The sequence below is a fragment of the Hemiscyllium ocellatum genome, assembly GCF_020745735.1.
Source record: "Hemiscyllium ocellatum isolate sHemOce1 chromosome 27 unlocalized genomic scaffold, sHemOce1.pat.X.cur. SUPER_27_unloc_42, whole genome shotgun sequence".
NCBI lineage: Eukaryota > Metazoa > Chordata > Chondrichthyes > Orectolobiformes > Hemiscylliidae > Hemiscyllium > Hemiscyllium ocellatum.
The window spans coordinates 36,215-60,838 of record NW_026867512.1 but is presented as its reverse complement, the minus strand read 5'-3'; the positions used below and the strand labels follow the sequence as shown (position 1 = coordinate 60,838).

Below are 24,624 nucleotides of genomic sequence, written 5' to 3'. Positions count from 1 at the left end.
AAAGATGTGCGGGTCAGGTGAATTGGCCATGCTAAATTGCCCGTAGTGTTAGGTAAGGGGTTAATGTATGGGTGGGTGGTGGGTCGGTGTGGACTTGTTGGGCCGAAGGGCCTGTTTCCACACTGTAAGTAATCTAAAAAAATCTAAATCTAAAAAAAGAACTGTACGTGGTATTCCAAATCTGGCCGAAACAAAGTCTTGTATAACTGTAACATGACCTGCCAACTCTTGTACACAATACTCTGTCCGCTGAAGGAAAGTGTGCCATATGCCGCCTTGACCACTCTACTGACCTGCATTGCCATCTTCAGGGAACAATGGGCCTGAACACACACATCTCTCTCTACATCAGTTTTCCCCAGGACTTTTCCCATATGACCTCACTGCTCGAGTCTTTCATAGTGCCCTCCTTCAGCACAGCTGTGATAGCCTCTCTGACCAGTAATACAACTCCTTCACCTCCCTCTCTATCCCACCTGAAGCATCGATATCCTGGGATATTTAGTTGCCAATCTTGCTCTTCCCTTAACCAAGTCTCAGTATTAGCAATAACATCATCCTCCCAGGTACGGCTCCAAGCCCTAAGTTCATCTGCCTTACCGACTACACTTATTGCATTAAAACAAATGCACCTCAGACCACCTGTCCCTTTGTGTTCATCATCTGTTCCCTGTGACGCTTCCCCTTTGTCACACTGACTTTATTATCTCGCTCCTTACAGGCTTTAGTTACTACCTCCTTCCTGACCACGAACCTCCTCATTTGTTTCCCATCCCCCGCCACATTAGTTTAAACCCTCTCCAGCAGCGTTAGCAAAAGCACCCCCAAGGATATTGGTTCCAGTCTGGCCCGGATGTAGCTCGTCTGATTTGTAATAGTCCCTCCACCCCCAGAACTGGCCCCAATGTCCCAAAAATCTGAACCCATCCCTCCTGGAATTTTATCGGTTCCCATGCGATTCCCCATCATTCTGTTCAGACCTATTGAATTCATTGCCAATCGACTCGATCCCTCCTGATCCATGAATCCTCTCCTCTCAGGAATCAATGTGATGAACACTTGTTATCTTCCGTGTATTGAAGAACTTCTCTTTTCAATCCTCCCACTTCCTCCAAACTAAAGGAGTTGCCATGGGCACCCGCATGGGCCCCAGCTATGCCTGCCTCTTCGTAGGATATGTGGAACAGTCCATCTTCCGCAACTACACTGGCACCACCCCCCACCTTTTCCTCCGCTACATCGATGACTGTATCGGCGCTGCCTCGTGCTCCCACGAGGAGGTTGAACAGTTCATCAACTTTACTAACACCTTCCATCCCGACCTCAAATTCACTTGGACTGTCTCAGACTCCTCCCTCCCCTTCCTAGACCTTTCCATCTCTATCTCGGGCGACCGACTCAACACAGACATCTACTATAAACCGACTGACTCCCACAGCTACCTGGACTACACCTCCTCCCACCCTGCCCCCTGTAAAAACTCCATCCCATATTCCCAATTCCTTCGTCTCTGCTGCATCTGCTCCCAGGAGGACCAGTTCCAACACCGCACGGTCCAGATGGCCTCCTTCTTCAAGGACCGTAGATTCCCCCCAGACGTGATTGACGATGCCCTCCACCGCATCTCCTCCACTTCCTGCTCCTCCGCCCTTGAGCCCCACTCCACCAACCACCACCAAAACAGAACCCCACTGGTTCTCACCTACCACCCCACCAACCTCCGCATACAACGTATCATCCGCCGTCATTTCCGCCACCTCCAAACGGACCCCACCACCAGGGATATATTTCCCTCCCCTCCCCTATCAGCGTTCCGCAAGGACCACTCCCTTCGTGACTCCCTTGTCAGGTCCACACCCCCCACCAACCCAACCTCCACTCCCGACACCTTCCCCTGCAACCGCAGGAAATGTAAAACGTGCGCCCACACTTCCCTCCAAGGCCCCAAGGGATCCTTCCATATCCGCCACAAGTTCACCTGTACCTCCACACACATCATCTATTGCATCCGCTGCACCCGATGTGGCCTCCTCTACATTGGGGAGACAGGCCGCTTACTTGCTGAACGCTTCAGAGAACACCTCTGGGACGCCCGGACCAACCAATCCAACCACCCCCTGGCTCAACACTTTAACTCTCCCTCCCACTCCACCGAGGACATGCAGGTCCTTGGACTCCTGCACCGGCAGAACATAACAACACGACGGCTGGAGGAGGAGCGCCTCATCTTCCGCCTGGGAACCCTCCAACCACAAGGAATGAACTCAGATTTCTCCAGTTTCCTCATTTCCCCTCCCCCCACCTTGTCTCAGTCAGTTCCCTCAACTCAGCACCGCCCTCCTAACCTGCAATCTCCTTCCTGACCTCTCCGCCCCCACCCCACTCCGGCCTATCACCCTCACCTTGACCTCCTTCCACCTATCACATCTCCATCGCCCCTCCCCCAAGTCCCTCCTCCCTACCTTTTATCTTAGCCTGCTTGGCAAACTCGCCTCATTCCTGATGAAGGGCTTATGCTCGAAACGTCGAATTTCCTATTCCTTAGATGCTGCCTAACCTGCTGTGCTTTAACCAGCAACACATTTTCAGCAGAGCTCAGAAATACGAAGGCTGCAGTAACAATGTTGGGGCTATACTACAGGCCTCCCAATAGTGAGCGTAAGATTGAGGTACAAATATGTAAACAGATCATGGAAAGATGTAGGATAGGTGGTGGTGAGAGGAGATTTTAATTTTCCCAACATTGACTGGGATTCACTTACTGTTAGAGGAGCAGAATTTGTAAGGAGAATCCAGGAGGGTTTCCAGAGTAGTATGTAAATAGTTCAACTTGGGAAGGGGCCATATTGGACCTGGTGTTGGGGAATGAACCCGGCCAGGTGGGTGAAGTTTCAGGTGGGGATTACATTGGGGATAGGGATCACAATTCCGTAAGGTTTAGAATACTCATGGACAAAGACGAGAGTGGTCCGAAAGGAAGAGTGCTTATTGGGGAAAGGCCAACTATACCCAAATTCAGCAGGCGCTGGGGAAGTGTGGATTGGGAGCAGCTTTTTGAAGGAAAATCCATACTCAATATTTGGAATGCTCTTAAAGAGAATTGATTCGAGTTCAGGAGAGAGATGTCTCTGTGAAAATGAGGGATGGAATTGGCAAGATTAAGGAACCATGGATGACAGGTGAAATTGTGAGACTTGCTGAGAGGAAAAAGGAAGCATACATAAGGTCTAGGCGACTGAAGACAGACTAAGCTTTGGAAGAATAACGGGAAAGTAGGACCAATCTGAAATGAGGAATTAAGAGGGTTAAAAGGGGCGATGAGATATCCTTAGCGAGCAAGGTTAAGGACAACCCCAAAGCCCTTTATTCATATATAAGGAGCAAGAGGGTAACTAGAGAAAGGGTGGGCCCACTCAAGGACGAAGGAGGAAAGATGTGTGTGGAGTCAGAAAAAATGGGCAAGATTCTTAATGAGTACTTTGTGTCAGTATTCACAGAGGAGAGGGACAGGGTGGATGTTGAGGTTAGGGATAGATCTTTGAATACTCTAGGGCAAGTCGGCATGAGGAGGAGGAAGTGATGGGTATTCTAAAAAGGCATTAAGGTGGTCAAAGTCCCCAGGTCCTGATGGGATCTATCCCAGGTTACTGAGGGAAGCAAGAGAGGAAATAGTTTGGGCCTTAACAGATATCTTTGCAGCTTCCTTGAACACAGGTGAGGTCCCAGAGGACTGGAGAATTGATAATGTTTTCCCCTTGTTTCAGAAGGGTCGCAGGGATAATCCAGGTAATTACAGACCTGTGAGCTGGATGTCAGTAGTAGGGAAGCTGCTGGAGAAGATACTGAGGGATAAGATCTGTTTACATTTGGAAGAAAATGAGCTTACGAGTGATAGGCAGCATGGTTTTGTTCAGGGAAGGTCATGTCTTAGCAACTCAATACAATTCTACGAGGAAATGACAAAATTGATTGATGAGGGAAGGGCTGCAGATGTCATAGACATGGACTTTATTTGGGCATTTGACAAGGTTCCCCATGGTAGGCTGATGGAAAAGGTGAAATCACATGGGGTCCAGGGTATTCTAGCCAGATGGATAGAGAACTGGTTGGGAAACAGGAGACAGGGAGTAGTATTGGAAGGGAGTTTCTCAAAACTGAGAAGGTGACCAGTGGTGTTCCACAGGGCTCCGTGCTGGGAGCACTGTTCTTTGTGATATATCTAAATGATTTGGAGGAAGATGTAGGTTGCCTCATTAGCAAGTTTGCAGTTGACACTAAGATTGGTGGAGTAGCAGATAGTGAAGAGGATGTCAGAGAATACAGCAGAATGGAGAATAGACTGGAAAGTTGGGCAGAGAAATGGCAGATGGAGTTCAATCCAGACAAATGTGAGGTGATGCATTTTGGAAGATCCAATTCTAGAGCAAACTATACAGTAAATGGAAAAGTCCTGGGGAAAACTGATGTAGAGAGAGATCTGTGTGTTCAGGCCCATTGTTCCCTGAAGATGGCAATGCAGGTCAGTAGAGTGGTCAAGGCGGCATATGGCACACTTTCCTTCATCAGACAGAGTATTGAGTACAAGAGTTGGCAGGTCATGTTACAGTTATACAAGACTTTGTTTTGGCCAGATTTGGAATACCATGTACAGTTCTGGTCGCCACATTACCAAATGGATGTGGATGCTTTGGACAGGGTGCAGAGGAGGTACACCAGGATGTTACCTGGTATGGAGGATGCTAACTATGAAGAGAGGTTGAATAGATCAGGATTATTTTCATTGGAAAGACAGAGGTTGAGGTGGGACCTGATTGAGGCCAACAAAATCATGAGAGGTATCGACAGGGTGGATAGCAAGAAATGTTTTTCCCCAGAGTGGAGGACTCAGTTACCTGGGGTCATGAGTTCAAAGTGAGAGGGGAAAGATTTAAGATATGTATGCAAAGTTCTTTATGCAGAGGGTGCTGGGTACCTGGAATGTGTTGCCAGCGGAGATGGTAGGGACGGGAACAATGGCGTCATTTAAGATGTATCTCAACAGATACATGAAAGGGCAGGGAGCAGAGGGATACAGATCCTGAGAAAATAGGCAGCAGGTTTAGATAGAGGATCTGGATCGGTGTAGGCTTGGAGGGCCGAAGGGCCTGTTCCTGTGCTGGAATATTCTTTATTCTATCGGGAAAAGACACCTGCCACTCACCTCCTCAATGGCCCTCCTGATTTTACAAAGTGTTATAAAGTGTGCTGGACACTTGATGGAATAGAGGCTATTGTATTTGACTTTGATCTATCTGTGGCCATTGGGAAGATGTTTCCATTGGTAGGAGAGACCAGGAGCCGAGGGCACAGCCTTAGACCTTTTAGAACGGAGATAAGGAGAAACCTCTTCAGACAGAGAGTGGGGAATCTGTGGAATTCACTGCCACAGGAGGCTGGGAGGCCAGGTCACGGAGGGTATTTAAGACTGAAATAGATGGGACAAACATGATTTACCATCCGGTGTGAAAGGAGTGCACTTCCTCAGCTCCTGCAGATCTTTGGCCCGGGGAACGTGCAGTCCCAGCCTCAAACAGCATCGGTCCCACGGGAAGCAAAGGGAGCGAGAGCGGCCAGTCCGGCAGAAAGGAAGCCTCGCTCCCTTCCCGCTTCACCCACTGTCTTCGAACGGGGCACAATCCCCCCACGGGCACGATCCCCCCCCAGTCCTGGGTGGGATTCGCTGCAGACTTCAACTCCGTGCGATCACGTTGGGAAGGCGCCTGTGCGTCCGCAGGGTCGGCGATCGATTGAAGGCCTTGCCGCACTCGGGGCAGGTGAGAGGCCTCTCCCTGGTGTGTGGAGGCGCCGGTGCGTCTGCAGGTGGGACAGCTGGGTGAAGGGCCTTGCCACACTCGGGGCAGGGGTACGGCCTGTCCCCGGTGTGGACCCGCCGGTGCCTCAGCAGCTTGGAGGACCCAATGAAGGCCTTGCCGGACTCGGGGCAGGAGAACGGCCTCTCCCCGGTGTGACCGCGCCGGTGGATCTCCAGCTCAGAGGGGACTCGAAACCCCTTCCCGCATTCCCCACACTTCCACGGTTTCCCCACGGCGCGGGCTCCCTCCAGGTTCGACGCTCCCTCTGACGTCCTACTCTGCTGCGGGTGGCCGGCTGGCTAACTCTCCGCTCCAGTAAAGCTCCCTCCACCCTCGAACAGCGGCATCTCAGTGCTTTACCAGTCAGATCTCTGGAAGCAGGCGGGACAATCCTCCTTCTCCACTCAAAAGATCGATAAAATTCCAGTCCCAATGAGTCAAGCTGGCTGAGGCAATTAGTTCAAGATATGCAGGTAAATCCTCCTGTGAAAGCCTGTCAATTAGAAAGTCATCGCTGTCAGTATCACGTAGAATCTCAGAGTTTAACAGATCGATTTCACGGAATATTCATTCCACGCCCATAACCCAAAACCTGTGAGTCTCCATCCCACACACTCTCCCTACTGCCGTACCTGATACGCTCCCTCCCAATTTTTCTGATTCCTGACATTTGGCAGATCTAGCTCCAAGAAAAGTTAAGAATTAGAACCCCTACAGTGTGGAAACAGGCCCTTCGGCCCAACAAGTCCATACTGACCCAACAAGTCCAGACCGACCCTGTGATGAGTATCCCACCCAGACCCATTCCCCTATATTTACCCCTGACACGTGCACCTAAGCTACACATCCCTGAACACTCTGGGCAATTTAGCACGGCCAACCCACCCTCACCTGCACAAGGTTGGACTGTGAGAGGAAACCGGAGCACTCGGGGGAAACCCACACGGAGAGTCGCCCGAGGCTGGAATTGAACCCAGGTCCCTGGCACTATGAGGCATCGGTGCTACCTACTGAGCCACCATGCCACCCTCATGCAGTTTGCTAACCTAGTTATCTGCCCCCCCCTCTCTTTCTACCATATTGACAGACCAAGATGGGGGTGGGGGGGGTGGGGAAGAGAATCAGAGCAAGAACTTTGCTTTGGTAACAAGACCTAGAACATGCTCGCTCTGAGGATGACTGTAGTGGAGTCGATCAATACGCAAGTGAGACTGGAGGGATCCTATAGAGGAATACACTTACAGGACTCTGTGGATATAGAGAGGAATGAGTCTGACTAGATTCATCCACAGAGTCAGCATTGAGCCCAGTATTCTCCTGTCCTGTAACGGGTATGACTGGAAATACATGACATGTTGTGGTTCTGTTCGCCGAGCTGGGAGTTTGTATTGCAGACGTTTCGTCCCCTGTCTAGGTGACATCCTCAGTGCTTGGGAGCCTCCTGTGAAGCGCTTCTGTGATCTTTCCTCCGGCGTTTATAGTGGTTTGTCTCTGCCCGCTTCCGGTTGTCAGTTCCAGCTGTCCGCTGCAATGGCCGGTATATTGGGTCCAGGTCGATGTGCTTATTGATTGAATCTGTGGATGAGTGCCATGCCTCTAGGAATTCCCTGGCTGTTCTCGGTTTGGCTTGTCCTATAATAGTAGTGTTGTCCCAGTCGAATTCATGTTGCTTGTCATCTGCGTGTATGGCTACCAAGGATAGCTGGTCGTGTCGTTTCATGGCTAGTTGGTGTTCATGGATGCAGGTCGTTAGCTGTCTTCCTGTTTGTCCTATGTAGTGTTTTGTGCAGGCCTTGCATGGGATTTTGTACACAATAAGGACTGCACAAAACACTACATAGGACAAACAGGAAGACAGCTAATGATCTGCATCCATAACACTACTATTACAGGACAAGCCAAACAGAGAACAGCCAGGGAATTCCTAGAGGCATGGCACTCACCCACAGATTCAATCAATAAACACATCGACCTGGACCCAATATACCGGCCACTGCAGCGGACAGCTGGAACTGACCATCGGAAGCGGCAGAGACAAACCACTATAAATGCCGGAGGAAACAACACAGAAGTGTTTCACAGGCGACTCCCAAGCACTGAGGATGTCACCTAGACAGGGGACGAAATGTCTGCAACACAAATTCCCAGCTCGGCAAACAGAACCACAACAATGATCAGCCGAGCTACAAATATTCTCCCAAACTTTGAATACATAACATGGCTATAACACTATGATATAACTAGAAATAATTGTAAATCAAATTTATACAGTCGTAAATAAATACATATTGCATAGTAACACTATGATATATCCCTGTCCAGTATGACTTTTACTGTTCAGTTAAACAAAACTTGAAAGGGTTCAGAAAATGTTTACAAAGATGTTGCCAGGGTTTGAGCTATAGGGAGTGGCTAAATAAGCTGGGGCTGTTTTCCCTGGAGCATCGGAGGCTGAGGAGTGACCTTATTGAGGTTTATAAAATGATGAGGGGCATGGATAGGGTGAATAGACAAGGTCTTTTCCCTGGGTTGGGAGAGTCCAGAACTAGAGGTGAGAGGGGAAAAGACATAAAAAGGACCTATGGGGCAACTTTGTCAGTCAGAGGGTGGTGCGTGTATGGAATGAGCTGCCAGAGGAAGTGGTGGAGGCTGGGACAATTGCAACATTTAAAAGGCATCTGGATGGGAATATGAATGGGAAGGGTTTGGAGGGACGTGCTGGCACATCGGACTAGATTAATTTTGGCTATGTGCTCGGCATGCACCAGTTGCACATAGGGTCTCTTTGTGTGCTATACATCTGTATGACTCTCAATGCTGTCCAGGCGAGTCAGTGATGTTATAACAACAACACTGGACCAGCAATCCAGAGGCCCCAGGCAAATAATCTGGGCTCATGGGTTCAAATACCAGTAAGAAAAAAACCTTGGGGAAATTAAATTTATTTTTTTTAAATCTGAATTGAAAACTAGTCTCAGTCATTGAGAGAATGAAACTTTTCTGAAAACCCATTTGATTCAATAACGCTCTTCAGGGAAGGAAACCCGCTAGCATTAACTTGGTGCTGCCTGCATATGATGGCTCACATGCTTGACTTTTAAAATGCCCCCTAAAGTCTGGCAATCTGCTTGTCTGAAGGGCAGTTAGGGACGAAAACATTGTTGGCCTTGCCAAAAAAAAAGCCCACATTCCCTGAAGGAGTTTATCTCGAATGTGACTTCACATCTGCGAAGGGGTCACATCAGAACATCCAGACAAATTAGCACCAAAATGTCTGGTGCTGCAAGAGTACAGCAGGTCAGCCAGCATCTGAGGAGCAGGAGGTTTGACGTTTTGGGCATAACCCCTTGATTAGGAATGTGGGGTGGGCCCAAATGGACTGAGAGATAAATGGGAGGGAGGTGGGACTGGGGGAAGGGAGCTGAGAATGCTATGGGGAGATGAAAGTGGGGGAAGGTGGTGACAGGTCAGACAGGAGGGTGGAGCAGATAGATGGGAAGGCAGATGGACAGGTGGGACAGTTGAAAAGAACAGTCCCAAGTTCGAGGGTTGTATCTGGGATTGGGCTGGGGGGGTGGGGGGGGAAAATGAGGAAACTGGTGAAATCAATATTGATCCTGTATGGTTGGAGGGTCCCAATGCAGAGGCATTCTTCCTCCAGGTATCAGGTGGCCTAGGACCCTGCAACCACATGGCATCAACATCGATATCATCAGTTTCCTCACATTCCCTCCCCCCACCCACCCCAGCTCCAACCCTCCAACTCAGCACCACCCTCTTGAACTGTCCCACCTGTCCATCTTCCTTCCCACCAATCTGCTCCACCCTGTCGCCATCACCCCCCACCCAACCTGCATCTACCTTACCCCCAGCCCCACTCCCACCTTCCTATTTATCTCTCAGCACCCTTTCCACCCCCCTCCGCAATTCCTGATGAAGGACACGAGAGAGACAGAGAGAGCGATCCAGCATATGCACCTTTCCTAAGTTCACCTCCTTTCACTTCACTTCCTACAAACCAACAGTTTAATCCCAAAATGAGAAAAGAAATGGAATAGGAGGGGTGAGAAGAGAGGGTGCTGTACTCACAGAGGTTGGTGCAGTCTGGGGTAACACTCAATCTTCATTCAGAGAGAGAGAGCAGCAGGAGCTCATGCTCCAACTTCCGCATTCAGACAATGAGGGGATGCTCTGATTGGTAGGAGGACCAGCCTTCCTTCCGGTCCTCCAAGGCTCCCCATTGGTCATGCCTCCCCGTGTCAAGGTGAAGGGAGGGGCGCGTTGGGGGTGGTGGTGGAGGAGAGAGGTCACGTGGGCGTGGGCGTCACAAAGACCAGCGCCGCCGCGTGACGCACGGCGCGGTGGACCAATGGGAAAGGCTGGAACGCCGCACGGGCGGGCACTCATTCCAATCAACGCGCGGCCTTTGTGACGACGGCGGTCCCTCCATTCACGTGACCGGATGCTCCTGCACATGCGCCGTTACGGGGGGGCGGTTAAGGGGAGCTGATGTTGTGTTGGTCTGGAGGGTCCCTGTGTCCAGGAAGAGGTGAGTGTGGCTCAGTCAATGAGCATCAGTCAGACTCTGCTGGAGCATGGGGGGAGGTGGGATATTAGGTACAGCAAGAGTTAAAGAGTATGTGGGATGGAGATTTACAGCTTTTTTTGGTAATAAGTCCCTTTCTGGACAATACTGGGGGATGGGTAATATCAGAGACAGCAGAGTGAGAATTGAAGAAAAGTGTGTGTGTGTGAGAGAGAGAGAGAGGGGGCGGAGATTTGCAACACTTTTTAAAGTTAAAAATCACACAACTCTAGGTTATAGGAGAAAATGAGGTCTGCAGATGCTGGAGATCAGAACTGAAAATGTGTTGCTGGAAAAGCGCAGCAGGTCAGGCAGCATCCAAGGAACAGGAGATTTGACGTTTCGGGCATGAGCCCTTCTTCAGGAATGAGGAAAGTGTCCTCATTCTTTCCTCATTCCTGATGAAGGGCTTTTGCCCGAAACGTTGATTTTTTTTGTTCCTGCTCCTCGGATGCTGCCTGACCTGCTGAGCTTTTCCAGCACCACTCTGATCTCCAGCATCTGCTGTCTTTTTCGCCTGGAGGTTTTACTAGCTACCTGATGAAGGTGCAGAGCTCTGAAAGCTCGAACTTCTAAACAAATCTAATGGACTACAACCTGGTGATGTGATTTTTTTTTAACTTTGTACACCCCAGCCCAACACTGGCATCTGCATATTGTAACTTGATTGTTTTAGGGAAGTTCTACAGAAACTAGAATGATCTGTTCTGAATTCCTGTCATGTGCAGGCAGCAATGACTTTTGTAATCCCCTTTTCACAGGATATGAGAAGAGCAGCTTTGCAGGTAGAGCTTCCCAACTGAGTACCATGTGAAGGTCTGACAGAGCCCCTTGATTCGTGGGACAGGAGAGACGTCCCTCTTTCAGTCCAGAAGGGGAAAATTCTTTGAACGTTTTTGTCTGCTTCAGTAGGCTCTTAAAGTATCATCTTTACCTGAACCACAGGGGCACGTGCCTGAGCCAGTTTGCCCACTGTGGGGAAAGGAAGTCTCAGGAGGCATTCCGCGCGCCATGGAGAAACCGTGGAAGTGTGGGGATTGCGGGAAAGGATTCCGCTCCCCCTCCGTGCTGGAGATCCACCGCCGTGTCCACACTGGGGAGCGGCCCTTCACCTGCTCCGTTTGCGGCAAGGGCTTCACCCAGTCGTCCCACCTGCTGACCCACCAGCGGGTCCACACCGGGGAGAGGCCCTTCACCTGCTCCGTCTGCGGCAAGGTCTTCTCTGACTCGTCCCACCTGCTGTCCCACCAGCGTGTCCACACCGGGGAGCGGCCCTTCACCTGTTCCGTCTGTGGCAAGGGCTTCACCAAGTCGTCCAACCTGTTCTCGCACCAATGGGTCCACACCGAGGAGAGGCCGTTCAGCTGCTCCGTCTGCGGCAAGGGCTTCTCTCACTCGTCCCACCTGCTGACCCACCAGCGGCTCCACACCGGGGAGAGGCCATTCACCTGCTCGGTGTGCGGCAAGGGCTTCTCTCACTCGTCCTACCTGCTCAAGCACTGGCAGGTCCACACCGGGGAGCGGCCCTTCACCTGCTCCGACTGCGGCAAGGGCTTCTCTCACTCGTCCCACCTGCTCAAGCACTGGCGGGTCCACACCGGGGAGCGGCCCTTCACCTGCTCCGTCTGCGGCAAGGGCTTCACCCAGTCGTCCCACCTGCTGCGGCACCAGCAGGTCCACACCGGCGAGGGGGCCTTCACCTGCTTCGTCTGCGGCAAGGGCTTCACCCAGTCGTCCACCCTGCTGACCCACCAGCAGGTCCACACCGGGGAGCGGCCCTTCACCTGCTCGTTGTGCGGCAAGGGCTTCACTCGCTCGTCCACCCTGCTGCGGCACCAGCGGGTCCACACCGGGGAGCGGCCCTTCACCTGCTCCCTCTGCGGCAAGGGCTTCACCCAGTCGTCCAACCTGCTGCGGCACCAGCAGGTCCACACCGGCGAGGGGGCCTTCACCTGCCTGGTCTGCGGCAAGGGCTTCCCCCACTCGTCCGGCCTCCAGATCCACCAGCAGGTCCACACGGGGGAACATCCTTCCGATAGACCAGAAGTGCACATAATACAGAGGAACTTCGATTATCCAGAATTAGATGAACCAGCACGGTGGCTCAGTGGTTAGCGCTGCTACCTCACAGTACCAGGGACCCGGGTTTCATTCCTGCCTCAAGCGACAGACTGTGTGGAGTTTGCACATTCTCCCCGCGTCTGCGTGGGTTTCCTCCTAGTGCTCCGGTTCCGTCCCACAGTCCAAAGATGTGCAGGTCAGGGTGAATTGGCCATGCTAAATTGCCCGTCGTGTTAGGTACATTAGTCAGAGGGAAATGGGTCTGGGTGGGTTACTCTTCGGAGGCTCAGTGTGGACTGGTTGGGCCTGTTTCCACACTGTAAGGGATCTAATCGTCAAGTGACTGAAATACACCCTGCATGTGTCCTTTGGATAATCGAGGTTCCTGTGTATTCCAAAAGTGGCCGAATCAATGTCCTGTCCAGACCCCAACCCCTATACTCAGTGCTCTGGCCAATAAAGTGATCTGCAGAATCTGCGGGACTTGCTTAATCCTGGAAGGTAAATCACGTGTTTCTCCTTCTCTTGCAGGTGGATCCAAGATTTCACTCTCTGTCCCATTGAGTCTCCAGTCAGGTCCTTCAGCTCAACTGGTCTCTCTCTCTCTATTTCTGACCCATGTGAGCCTCTACGCACCTCCCCTTCACTCGCTCACACTTGATTTCCCTTACAGCAGCATTCCCTTCAGTTCCTTTCTCCCTGACGTCTGTATCCAGCTTCTCTTTAAATGCCGTCCACCTCGACCTGCTACTGTGGGGGTCATTCCCGCTGCAGACAGAGGTCTCTCCTTTGTAACCTCTTCAAAAGATTAACCGCTGACTTCCCCCTTCAGTCTTTTCCATTTCTGGGTCTCCCCGCTGTTGCGAAACTTGGAATGGTTCAGAAAAGATTGACAAGGATGTTGCCAGGGTTGGAGGATCTGAGCTACAGGGAGAGGCTGAACAGGCTGGGGCTGTTTTCCCTGGAGCGTCGGAGGCTGAGGGATGACCTTATAGAGGTTTACAAAATTATGACCGGCATGGATAGGATAAATAGGCAAAGTCTTTTCCCTGGGGTTGGGGAATCCAGAACTAGAGGGCATAGGTTTAGGGTGAGAGGGGAAGATATAAAAGAGACCTACAGGGCAACGTTTTCATACAGAAGGTGGTGTGTGTACGGAATGAGCTGCCAGAGGATGTGGTGGAGGCTGGTACAATTGCAACATTTAAGAGGCATTTGGATGGGTATATGAATAGGAAGGGTTTGGAGGGATATGGGCCGGGTATTGGCAGGTGGGACTAGTTTGAGTTGGGATATTTGGTCGGTACGGACGGGTTAGACCGAAGGGTCTGTTTCCATGCTGTACATCTCTTGACAAAGCCTTGTCTGAGGGTGAAATGTTGTCATTCCCGTTGATGCGGGTGGTCCCCTGTCTGTTGTCCTTTTTGTTTCCTTTCTCGGAAAGGACGTCGCGGACATGGGCAGCGTTCCCGAGCCCCGCTCCGGAACGGGCTGTTCCGTCCTCTTCCAGCCCCCGGGGGGGGTGGGGGAAGGGGCAGCTTGAGTGTATTGGGAGAGTGGGCCGTTCACCGGGAAGGTGCCAATGGGACGGGAGAGCGGTACCGGTAATGGGGCGAGGGGGAGATGCCTCAGACCGCCAGAAACACTGGGGCAGCTGCTCGCGTGCTCCTTTTGGATCTCACAGCACAGGGAGGCCTTTCATCTGATTACCTCCCCGTCTCTGGCTCTGTCTCTCTCTCTCTGCGTCTGTCTGTCTCTCTGAGGTGACAGCGGATTCCAGCGTATTGCTGCTTGCTGGGTAAACCTGTTTTTCCTCTGTTTTCCTCCTCTCTCTCCTGCTCAAACCCCTGACCTTCAGGCCGCCCCTGACCTTGTCACTATCAGTGAATAGGGAACAGCTTTTCTTCCTCCACCTTATCTGAACCTATCACAATCTTCCCCACTTTCACCAGTTGTATCTGTGTGTGACCCTCTCTTTCTGTGTCTCTTTCTCTCCTAAGCCCCCTCCCTCACCACATCCCATTTACCCACCCCCTCCTGTCATGCTCCCACTTTCAAACGGTCTCGTTGTGTTTTCACTGCCTCTTCCCCATCGTTTCTGTCAAGCACCTCATCTCACGCTTAGAACCCCTGCAGTGTAGGAGTAGGCCCTTCAGCCCATCCAATTCACACCAACCCTCCCTCACCCAGACCGCTGCCCGTAACCCTGCAATTCCCATTGGCTAACCCACCTAGCCTACACATCCCTGGGCACTATGGGTAATTTAGCATGGTCAATGCCCCCTAACCTGCACATCCCCAAACACTATGTAATTTAGCACGGCCAGTCCACCCAAACCTGCACATTCCCTGGATACTATAGGACAATTTAGCCTGGCCAATCCTACACTAAGGGTGGATTGGCCATGCTAAATTACCCATAGTACCCAGGGATGTGTAGGTTAGGGTAGATTGGCCATGCTAAATTACCCAATCCTACATATCCCTGGGTACTGTTAGGATAAAATAGGTCAAGGGAGGGTGGAGCTATAGCTGCTGTTTGGGGAATCGAAACTGTAGCTGTAGCTGCTGATTGGGAAATTGAAACTGTTGCTTACGTGGCCAGCTCAGCTGCCAATGCCCAAATGAGCTCAATAACAGGAAACGCCTAGCAATCGCGAAATGTCCTAATAAGGCAATGCTTAGTAGCTCCGCGAAGCTCTGCTTAGCAAAGAGTATAGCAGGAGCAGATTTGGGAGGGGAAGGCAGAACGCGCCTTCTCCAGTGAATGCATGGTGATTCACTGTATCAGCTACGATTCTGCAATAAAGTCTGCTTGTGCCAAACAATTGAGCGTCTGTTGTCTCTCCTCCTAAAACGAACATGCAAGGACAAATTCCGTCCTAACAGTACTATGGGTAATTTAGCATGGCCAATCCACCCTCACGTACACATCCCTAGGTACTATGGGTAATTTAGCATAGCCAATCCACCCTCACCTATGCATCTTTGGATTGTGGGAGGAAGCCGGAGCACCCGGAGAAAACCCTCGCAGGCGCAGGCTGGAAATGTGTAAACTCCACACGGACAGTTGCCCCTGAGGCTGGAATTGAACCCGGGTCCATTGGCGCTGTGACCACTGAGCAACCCCTTATAATCCGCCTGCGTTAAGTTCCTTTTGTCACCTGGAGGAATGTGACAGGGGGGAGCGGGGTTTAAGTCTTCTCTGAGCTGAGAGAGGACACAGGAGATGCTCCTCATCATGCTTTCATGTGTCACGTTGCATAATTCTTAGATTTTACATGTAAATGTCTAGTTGGGGTTAGAATTCTTGTAAATATAGACAAACGGAAACACTTGTTGAGACATTTCACCAAACCCCAAGTAGGCAATTGACATGCCCGCCCCTGAAAAGAGAACCTTTCGTGGGGTCAGAGTTGACATTGAGAATAGCGAAATGAACACTGTCCCCGTCGTGTTTGTATTTTTGCTGACAGAAGGACAGTTTGCAGTCAGCAGGACCTGTGGGACTAGAGGCTGCGGGCCAGGTCTGCGCTCGGGAGCGTAAATCCCAACGGGAACCAGAGGCGTTGCTAACGTTTAAGCCAGCTGAGCTTAGCAAGAAAAGGCTGCGACCCTGTGCTTGAACTGATCAGCCGAAACTTTGGGCGTAGCCAAGGAGATCTGAAGGCGAAGCTCACGGGAGGGTCTCCTTTCTCAAAAAAACCAGAAAACATGAGGGATACCAGGAAGAATTCCGCTGAATTCCAGAGAGCTGTGGCATGCCGTTGATTTGGTACAATGAGCTTTTAATGTGAACTCTCATGAGGGAGTGCAAACGAACTCAAGTTGAAATGTAGCTCCGTAAAGTGTTGTGTAACAGTCATAGCGTTGACCGTTTTGATGCGGTCCAGTTTTTCTTTTGTTTTTTAAAGATGAGATGATGTTTTGTGGTTTTTGGATGGGTTGGGTACAGAGTGGGAGGTAGGGTGGGCTGGGATCTTCCATGTTGATGGGATTTGACAGTGAATTTTGCTTCGTCAATTATTCAGACTGTGTGCCTGGAGAGAGGGAGGGTCTGACCCTTGGGAAGGGTGCTGGCGGGGTGTGGGCGGGAGGTGAACCTTTGCAATGTCCAATCAGAAGGCTAAGTGTTAAGATAACAAGAGCCGATATTTAGCAGTCGATAAGTGCAACATGTAAGCAGTTTGTTCATATGCAGCTCAAAGGCTGTCCCCAAAGTTAAACTTAGTATGGCGCCTACCCACTCAATCCAGTTACCCACCCCATTTCAGGGTGGATATGTGAACTATCACTAATTTTCTTCTAACGAATAAAACATTTAAACCTAGCTGTTCAGGAAAGCAAACAAGTTTAAAACTACAGCCGTGCTGCAGTTAAACTCAATAGACTTACTCAGAGCAAAATACATGTTCCCTGAACGCAGTTGAAAGTTAACATCGTTGTATTAGATGTCGGAATATCTGTTTAAATGGAGCCGTGAGCTTTCCCAATGTAGACAGGGCTCCTCGAAACGTGGCAGTGTCCCCCCTGCAGCTGCAGAGCGAGACAGGAGAGTTTGTTTTTGTGAATGAGCAGTTGTAGCGCGAGGTGGCTGTTGCTTGGTGACGGTGAGGCTCCCCCGGCCCCGCCCATCCCCCCGTGCAGACGTCACGCGGGGGTGAAGGCGGTTGGGAGGAGAAGTCGCTCGAGCGGGGAAGCGGCGGCCGTTAGGAAAATGGCGCCGTGCGGCCCGGGGCAGACCCCCGTCACTGGTCACCGCCGCCTTCCTGGCGCAGCTGCTGTGTCACGGCCACACCGGCCGGCTGTACAGCAGGCAGGAGCCGGTGACCATTCTGGAGGCGGATGGGGTTAAGGGCCTGTTTGGGAACTGGTCGGCCGCCTGGGTGGTGGAGTTCTACTGGTCGTGGGGCGGCCCCTGTGTCAACTATGGGGCCACCTGGAAGGTACTGGGCCCGGGAGGTGAAAGGTGAGGCAGGTTGTGGGGGGGACGGAGGGGAAGGAATGTGGGGCCTGTCCTGTCATAGTCACATTTTACACTCACTTTCCATCTGCTTTTACTGGCGCTTGTGCTGTTTACCCCTCACTGTTACTTGTGCAATTGCTGAGGGTAGTGTGTAAATACTAGTGAAGGATACTATGCACCAGCATGTATATGTTCCTCAGTTATTGAAGGGGCAGGACCTGTTGAGAACGGGTAGTAAAGCAGGGTGTGCACTAAGTCTTGTTAACATGGATATGTTCATTGGAAAAGTTGACTTTTTATTATTTAGAGTCGTAGAGATTTTCAGCACGGAAACAGATCCCCTCAGTCCAACCTGTCCACGCCAACCAGATATCCTACATTAATCTAGTCCCCATTGCCAGCATTATATCCCTCTACACCATTCCTATTCATATACCCATCCAGATACTTTTTAAAGGCTGTAATTATACCGGCCTCCTCCACTTCCTCTGGCAGCTCATTCCATACACACACCACCCTCTGCATGGAAACATTGCCCTTCAGGTATCTTTTATATCTTTGTGGCCTCACCCTAAACCTATGTCCTCTAGTTGTGAAGGTCACCCCAACACAGAGGAAAAGACTTAAAAACATTGAGCAGCCAAACAAATGCAAAAGCAATCAAATATCAAGCCACATGGGGGAAAAAATATCGCTCTGCCCTTTTTGATCTCCAATAGACATTTGGAAACTGAAAATCTGTCAATAACACCAGCATTGCTACAGAGCATATTGTGTACACTCCTCGGTGTCAACAAGCAGGGCACATGTTTGCCAATGTCATCAAAACATTGTGCGTGTTCCTCATTGTCGGCAGAAAAGGGGCAAAACCTACTTTTGATGGACAAATAAGGCTCACCGGAGGACCGGAAGGAGATTTGTCCTCCTGCCATTCGGAGCTCCCCTATTGGTGAACGCGGAAGTTGGGCCATGAGGTTCTGAAGTTCCTGCCCCTCCCCTCTCTCAATGAAGATTGAGCTTCACTCAGACTGCAGCTTCCTTCCTCTGTCCAACATCTGTGAGTACAGCATTCTCTTTTCTCACCCCCTTTTCCATTTACATTTCATTCTGGGGTTCAATTGTTGACTTGGAGCAACTGAAAGGAATGGGAGTGAATCCAGTGAGGGGACAGACTCTGGAAAAATTAGTCCAAGCCTTTGTCTCAATTGACAAAATAGACAGGCAGGAGACTGGACGAATGCAGCAAGCCAGGCAGTATCAGTAGGTGGAAGAGTTGAGGTATCTGGTGGAACCCTTGTTCAGGATTGGGGGTGGGAATAGGGAGAGCTGTGGAACAAGGGTGTGCTGGGGGCAGGGTGATGAAGTGAGGATAGGTGGAGACAGGTAGAAGGTACAATAGACAATAGGTGCAGGAGTCAGCTCTTCTGCCCTTTGAGCCAGCACCACCATTCATTATGATCGTGGCTGATCATCCTCAATCAGTATCCTGTTCCTGCCTTATCCCCATAACCTGGTTGGTGAATGGGAGGAAGGAATCTAGTTGGCAGGGAAGAGTGGAAAGGGCTGGGAAGTGAGTTGGGGGATGGGATGGGAGATTATTTGAAATTGGAGAACTCAGTGTCGAGTCCTCCGGACTGTGGACTGCTCAGACAAGATGAGGTTTTGTTCCTCCAATTTGTCAGAAGGGGAGTGGGAAGGGGCATTAAAATGGGTGGAGACTGGGAAGTCCGCTCAGCCTCTGTGGACCTGGCTGTGATGCTCGGCAAACCATTCCCCAAGTTTACGCTCGGTCTTCCTGACGTAGAGAAGACCATAACTGGCAAAGCACAGTGGGTCGAGCAGTAGGACAGTCGTAGTTTGAGGCACAAGCTCTTCATCAGGAATGATGCGTGGATGTTCAGAGGGGCATCAGCGTCCTTCTGTGCCAGTTGTCAGACAGGTGCAGCAGGCAATGAGCAAGGCAAGTGGCATATTAGCAAGAGGAATTAAGTTCAGAAGTGGGAATGTCTTCCAGCAGTTAGGAGGTCATAGAATATATTCAAGGCTGAGTTCACGTGATTTTTATGTGGATGCTTGTGGGGGAAGGCAAAAAAATGGTTGTAAGACCAGTATCCAGTTTTAAGACAGTTCCAGAGTCAGACAGCACAGAAACAGACCCTTCAGTACAACTAGTCAATGCTGACTATGTTCTCAAACTAAACCAGTCCCACCTGGCAGTGTTTTGGCCCATATCCCTCCAAACCTTTCCTATTCATGACGTTACTGTACCTGCATCCACCACATCCTCTAGACATTTAGTCCTCACGTGAACTACTGTGTAAAAAAAAAATTGTGCCCTTCAAGTCTTTTTAAAATCCTTCTCCTGTCACCGTCAAAGTTTGCTCCCTAATCTTGAAACCCCAACCCTAGGGGAAGGACACCCTTTGTTCACCTCATCTCTCCCCTCATGATTTTATAAACGTTGATAAGGTCACATCTCCACTTCCAATGCTCCAGTGAAAAAGTCCCAGCCCATCCACCTAGATGAAGGTAGAATCCTGTCCCTTAGGATTCCCTCCAACAATGTGCCCACCACTGATGTCAGGCACACTGATCTATAGTTCCCTGGCTTGTCCTTACCACCCTTCTTAAACAGTGGCACCACGTTAGCCAACCTCCAGTCTTCTGGCACCTCACCTGACATGCACAGTATGCTCTATGGAGATGCTGTTTTTGATGGATTTAAAGTGTCCAAATGCCACAATTTCTCCCCCACTCACTTGACATAACCGTGCAGGCTCCTCGCTATTTGATGTTCATGTTACTTAGAACCCTCATGATCATATCAATCTCAATGAGGTCACCCCTCAACCTCCTGTGCTCCAGTGAAGACAGTTTCAGCTTCTCCTTATAACTCAAACCCTCCAGTCCTGGCAACATCCTGGTAAATCTTTACTGGACTCTCTGTAATAGTATTCTTCCTATTACAGGGCCACCAGAAGCCTTCTCAGTACTCTACAAGTGACTTCACCAACATCCTGTACACCTTCAACATGATGTCCCCACTCCTTTGTTCAATGGTGTGAACAATTAAGGTAAGTGTGCTGAATGTTTAACATCAATCTACATTTGTCAATATATCATATCAGTTGCATGACACTGTGACCTTTTGCTCTTAACTCTGCGTCTTCTGATCCTGCTCCACAGCTACCCGATGAAGGAGCAGCGCACTGAAAGCTAGTGCTTCCAAATAAATCTGTTGGACGATAACCCACTGTTGTGATTTTTCAACCTTGTCCCACCTAGTCCAACAGCAGCACCTCCACCTCCTTTCTAATGAACACAGCCCATACCTCCCGGTGCTGCCAGTAAACTGCCGATGAAACGATGCAGTGCCTGCACTCCTGAAAAGTTTATAATTTCTAACGAAACCAGCTACTCATTCACTGCTCCATCTGATACACGACTTTGGAAACTTAGTGCAGGAGGCTGCAAGAAATGAGCAGCTTTAAAACAAAAACCGCTTGGAGCTTTCAATGAGAGCCTGAGCCCAGCAGTACGTTCTGGTTACCTTTATTGTGGCCCAACATTGTTACAGCTGCAGATGCCCCCAGCAAAAGGGCAGAGAAAGAATAGCTGTGTTTTAGACAGCTCAACAACAGGGGGAGGTGCAAGGGGCAGGGCAAGGCCAACAGCAGGCCCCCGCACTACTCCTGCGTTGCCTTGCACAGTTTACAAAAATCCCTTCCCCTTCAGAGACTCCCCACAGTGTAGAAGCAGGCCACTTGACCCAAAGACTACACACCGATCCTCCAAAGGGTAACCCACCATGCAATTCCCCTACCCCATTGCTCAACATTTACCCCTGACTAATGCACCTAACCTGCACATCCCTGGGCACTATGGGTATTTCAGTACTGTCAATCCACCTGAACCTGGACAACTCGTATATGCCAACCAGATATCCCAACCCCATCTAGTCCCACCTGCCAGCACGGGGCCCATATTTCCCCCAGTTGCCTTTTAAATGTTGCAATTGTATCAGCCTCCACCACTTCCTCTGGCAGCTCATTCCATACACGTACCACCCTCTAAATGAGAAGGTTGCCCCTTAGGTCTCTTTCATATCTTTCCCCTCTCACCCTAAACCTATGCCCTGTAGTTCTGGACTCTCCCATCCCATAGAAAAGACTTTGTCTATCTATCCTATCCATGCCCCTCATGATTTTATAAACCTCTATAAGGTCACCCCTCAGCCTCTGACGCTCCAGGGAAAATAGCCCCAGCCTGTTCTGTCTCTCCCTATAGCTCAAATCCTCCAGTCTTGGCGACATCCTTGTAAATCTTTTTAGATTAGATTAGATTACTTAGTGTGGAAACAGGCCCTTCGGCCCAACAAGTCCACACCGACCTGCCGACGCGTATATCACCCAGACCCATACTCCGGGGGTTTGCAAGGACTGCCACAAACGCTACGTAGGACAAACAGGAAGAAAGTTAGCCACCAGGATACACGCACACCAGCTAGCCATAAAAAGACACGATCTTCTATCCCTTGTAGCCCAACATACGGATGAAAGAAAACACCACTTCGACTGGGACAACATCTATCCTGGGACAGGCTAAGCAAAGACATGCCAGAGAATTCCTAGAGGCCTGGCACTCCAATCACAACACCATAAACAAACACATAGATCTAGCTACCATCTATCAACCCCTCAGAAAATGAACAGGAAATGACATCACCACAAACCCCAGGAACCCCATCCAGGCCAAACATATAAATCGAAAGCAGGAGACAACAGCTTCGCTTCACTTGGAGGTCGCCACTGATGATGTTCCCGAACCAGGTAATGAAACGTCTGGATATCAAACCTACAGCTCAGCGAGCAAACCTACACCCTAATCCTCAACCTGAGCTACAAACCTTGCAAAGTTGAATGTATTTGCAAACACCATGCTGCAAATACAAACCCACCCCCATGGATGATCTATCTCGTGTGTGCACGAGATAGAGAAACAGTCTATTTCCATGCTGTTTATCTTTATTTGATAACCGTTGCTTTATTTCTGTTGGTGTAAATGTTGTTGTAATTCATAGCTGGATCCTCATAGGTGTAAGGGTGACAGAATTCCTCAAGTAGGGCATTGGAAGATTCCTGGGAGACCCCTATTTCTGGTTTACTTCCTCATGAACAAACATTAAGCACGTGTATCTATTTATTTACGATTTTGTTTTATTTTTCTTGTTTGATTCCCTGCTATGACTACACCTTGTATTAGGATAGTTGACAGGCTGGGAGATTGTGGCTTGGGTCTTGATTGAATATTTTATCGTTCCAGAAGTTATAAAAGGCGGGGTCAAAGCTTTAGCAGAAATCTAGCAGAGCTGAGAACAGACCAACATCTTAGTCTGTGGGAACAGGGAGATCAACAGAGGATAGAGAAATCAGGTCCTGAAACCAGACCACCCTGTGATCAGTGCTTTGATTAGAGGCATCCTTCTACATCAGTCAATGCCAGTTGTCAGACAGGTGCAGCAAGGCAAGTGGTATATTAGCAGGCTGAACTGAGATTAGAAATGGGGATGTCTTCCTGCAGTTAGGGAGTCATTGAATTTATTCAAGGCTGAGTTCATCTGATTTTTGAACAACAAAGTGTGGATTTTTATGTTGTGTGGATGAGGTGTGTTTTTTTGTGGTTTATGTTTTGGATACAGGAAGAGTAGACATTTTTAAAGTGGAAGGCAAGAAAATGGTTTTAAGACCACGACAGAACAGTTATGGTCAGACAGCACAGAAACAGACCCTTCAGTCCAACTATTCCATGCTGACTATGTTCTCAAACTAAACTAGTGCCACTTGCCAGTATTTGGCCCATATACATCCACACCTTCCCTATTCATGTACTTATCCACATGAATTTTAAACGTTGCATCTGAACATGCATCCACCACTTCCTCTTTACATTCACTCAATACATGAAACACTCTGTTATAAACAAACTTTTCCCAATTCTGTCCATTCCATGGATTCACTCTCTTTCCTTTCAGTTGCTGCAAGTCATAAATTGAAGCCCAGAATGAAATAAATGGAAAAGGAGTTGTGAAGAGAGTACCCTACTCACAGATGGTTGACACAGTAAGGAGGGTGGAGTCTGGAGCAAACCCGAAATGTCGATTTTCCTGCTCCTCGGATGCTGCCTGACCTGCAGTACTTTGCCAGCACCACTCTAATCTTGACCCTGATCTCCAGCATCTGCAGTTCTAACTTTCTCCTGTAAGAAATCAGCAGTTTTAAACCAAAAACCTGTTGCAGTTTAAAGCTCTCATTGAGAGTATGAGCTCAGTGTGAAGTTCAGGTAATCTTTATTGTGACCCAACTTTGTTACAGCTTCAGAATCTCCCAGCAGAAAGGTGTAGAAAAAGTAGCAATTTTTTAAAAAATGCTCAAGGTCAAAGTGCAACTCCTCACTTTCTTCATTATTGGTCACCACTGAGTTGTCCCTTTGTAATTGGATCCTTGATATCGCCTTAACCTGGAGGAAGTATTGCCTCACTCAGCAATTTCAACCTGTATCCAAGTAAGTTGGATGAGCAGCATAGAGTCAACCAGACTATTGTGGGTCTGGAGTCACGTGTAGGCCAGAGCGGGTAAAGGATGCAGCTGGGACGACTGCTCTAATAACTGCTCAAGTCTTCCCTAAAAAAGAACTGAGTGAATCAGAAGGGGTTTTTTTTTCCACCCCCACCCCACCGACAATAGTTTCACCGTTAGATTCTGAACTCCAGATTTCTGACCAAATTCCAATTCCGCCATCTGTTGTGGGAATCGAACTCGGGAGCCACTGGAACTGGGTTGATAGTCCAGTTGGTAAAGGCACTCGGCCGTCTTTCTTTCAATCCTCCTGCAATGCCACGTGATCCCGCTGGTAGGTCAGCAAGGAGGCGGCCTGGGTAAAGGCCTTCCCGCACTCGGGGCAGCTTAAGGGCCTCTCCCCCATGTGGATCCACTGGTGGGTCTGGAGGTTGGAGGAATCGCTGAAGTCCTTCCTGCAGTCAGGGCAGGGGAACGGCCTCTCCCCAGTGTGACTGCGCCAATGAGTCTCCAGGGCAGACGGGAAACAAGCCTTTCCCACAGTCATCACACTTCCATGGTTTCTCCACGGGGCGGGATTCCTCG

General features: G+C 49.8%; 2 protein-coding genes and 1 long non-coding RNA gene across 3 annotated transcripts in view; 2 read left to right on the top strand and 1 right to left on the bottom strand.

Annotated features, from left to right (window-relative positions):
- LOC132808344 (uncharacterized) overlaps positions 1–15,442 on the top strand; it is a 74,489-nt gene extending 59,047 nt beyond the window's left edge. The window contains exons 6-7 of the mRNA XM_060822100.1: positions 5,704–5,813; positions 11,353–15,442. Of these exons, the coding sequence (XP_060678083.1) occupies positions 5,704–5,813; positions 11,353–12,552 (1,310 nt within the window). The 3' untranslated portion in view covers positions 12,553–15,442. The remainder of the gene's footprint in view (positions 1–5,703; positions 5,814–11,352) is intronic.
- The window catches only part of LOC132808338 (zinc finger protein 239-like), a 62,337-nt gene extending 38,752 nt beyond the window's left edge, over positions 1–23,585 (bottom strand). The window contains exon 1 of the mRNA XM_060822095.1: positions 23,570–23,585. The gene's annotated coding sequence lies outside the window, so the exon portion shown is untranslated. The remainder of the gene's footprint in view (positions 1–23,569) is intronic.
- LOC132808341 (uncharacterized) lies at positions 17,198–20,768 on the top strand. The gene is made up of 4 exons (XR_009642065.1): positions 17,198–17,467; positions 18,321–18,521; positions 20,434–20,538; positions 20,651–20,768. It is a non-coding gene; the product is annotated as an uncharacterized LOC132808341 (long non-coding RNA).
- Positions 23,586–24,624: the final 1,039 nt, after the last annotated feature.